This window comes from Arachis ipaensis, chromosome B09, assembly GCF_000816755.2.
Source record: "Arachis ipaensis cultivar K30076 chromosome B09, Araip1.1, whole genome shotgun sequence".
Classification (NCBI taxonomy): Eukaryota; Viridiplantae; Streptophyta; class Magnoliopsida; order Fabales; family Fabaceae; genus Arachis; species Arachis ipaensis.
In genome coordinates this window covers 137,158,931-137,160,585 of record NC_029793.2, presented here as the reverse complement: position 1 = coordinate 137,160,585, position 1,655 = coordinate 137,158,931, and the positions used below count along the sequence as shown (strand labels likewise).

Genomic DNA, 1,655 nt, shown 5'->3' with positions numbered 1-1,655 from the left:
AAGTTCAATTTCTATGTTCAAAAAGAAAAACTAAAAAAGAAGGTATAATCTGTATTTTCAGAGAACGTAACACGTACACACGAGGTTTTTTCTAATTTCTTGAACTGTAAACATTCCACTGTCACTCGAATTATTAACTCCGTATTAATATAATCAAATTCTTAAATACCGACCTCATCACAGTAGATCTTACTTTTCAGTAATATGAAAGATTAAAAAAAATAATACTGCTAAGAGAGTAGATTTCATAGCACAATTATTGTTGCAATAATAAATAAATATTAGACATGAAGAATATAGGGCTAAGTAAGAATGAGATATGTGGAATTTAACTCACAGTAAGATGTTGCAGCCTCAAAATGTGATGATCCCTCGATAATAATTTCTAGATACTACCAGGAAGTGAAAGATAGTGTGGCTGAAATTTGCTTAGTGCTTATACCAAAACCTTGCATAATAAAAAAGGAAAGTAAAAGTAAGATCAAAAGCAACAGGCCCTTCCAATTATTGAAGAGGAAGCATCCTATGTAATATTCAATTGGATTATGCTACGTTGTATACTAAAATAAGCCATCAAAGTTAGCCACTAATATAAAATACATTGAAAATAAATTAAACTACACATGTATTTATACATAAATACATTGATGATTGATTTTAGGTTTTTAGTGACTAATTTTAGTATATAAATAATATTTTATTATATCAATTACGCCAATAAAATTAACAAAAATACACATTCCATTTATTCCATTTTTTAATTTACATATGGAACCTCAGCTGGTGAAGTGCGTTGATATGGGGAGGAGAGTGCTACACAAAATGGTGGGAACAACTTAGTGACTAATTTTAGTATATAAATAATATTTTATTATATCAATTACGCCAATAAAATTAACAAAAATACACCATAATTACATTCCATTTTTTAATTTACATATGGAACCTCAGCTGGTGAAGTGCGTTGATATGGGGAGGAGAGTGCTACACAAAATGGTGGTGTCAGGGGGAACAACTCGGACCCTCCGAGTACTAAACCAAACTCGCACCGTCCGAGTGCCATGCAATCCCCTGTAGCAGGTTACGAACTCGGACCCTCCGAGTTGAAGAAGCTCACGGACCGTCCGATTTCTGAAGAAGCCAATCGCACGGTTGGAGTTCCTACTTGCACTTAACACGTGTCGCTCTCTGGTTTTTCCCCGAACGGTGCCCCTCTTTGAATAAAGAAACCTATTTGCTCTTCTCTCACCATCCGAAAACGAAAGCTACACACAGTTCACTCTCAAACATTCTTCTTCATTTCTGAAGTTCATCCTTGCATGGTGGAGGAGAAGCAATCATGTCCAAAAAATATAAAATTAAAGATGTTGATCGATGTGAGCTTCATATTATTCATTATCTCAGTGATCCTGATTATGTAAGTATTTTTTAATTATTTTTAATTTTTAGAAATTTAGTTATATTTATAATTATTAATATTAAGAATTTAATTATTATGATGGTGATTGTTGGTAAAAAATGCAGTTGATAAATAAAAAAATAGATGGATTATGACTAATATTTCTATATTTCTTAAATATTTAAAATTTTTTTTTGCAGATTTTTAATAAGAAATATTATTATTAATAAGAAAACATTATCATTATTAATGATGA

At 31.1% G+C, this 1,655-nt stretch overlaps 1 protein-coding gene across 1 annotated transcript in view; it reads left to right on the top strand.

The window, feature by feature from the left end:
* The window catches only part of LOC110267270 (serine/threonine-protein phosphatase 7 long form homolog), a 4,551-nt gene continuing 4,154 nt past the window's right edge, over positions 1,259-1,655 (top strand). The window contains exon 1 of the mRNA XM_021112458.1: positions 1,259-1,417. Within this exon, the coding sequence (XP_020968117.1) occupies positions 1,340-1,417 (78 nt within the window). The 5' untranslated portion in view covers positions 1,259-1,339. The remainder of the gene's footprint in view (positions 1,418-1,655) is intronic.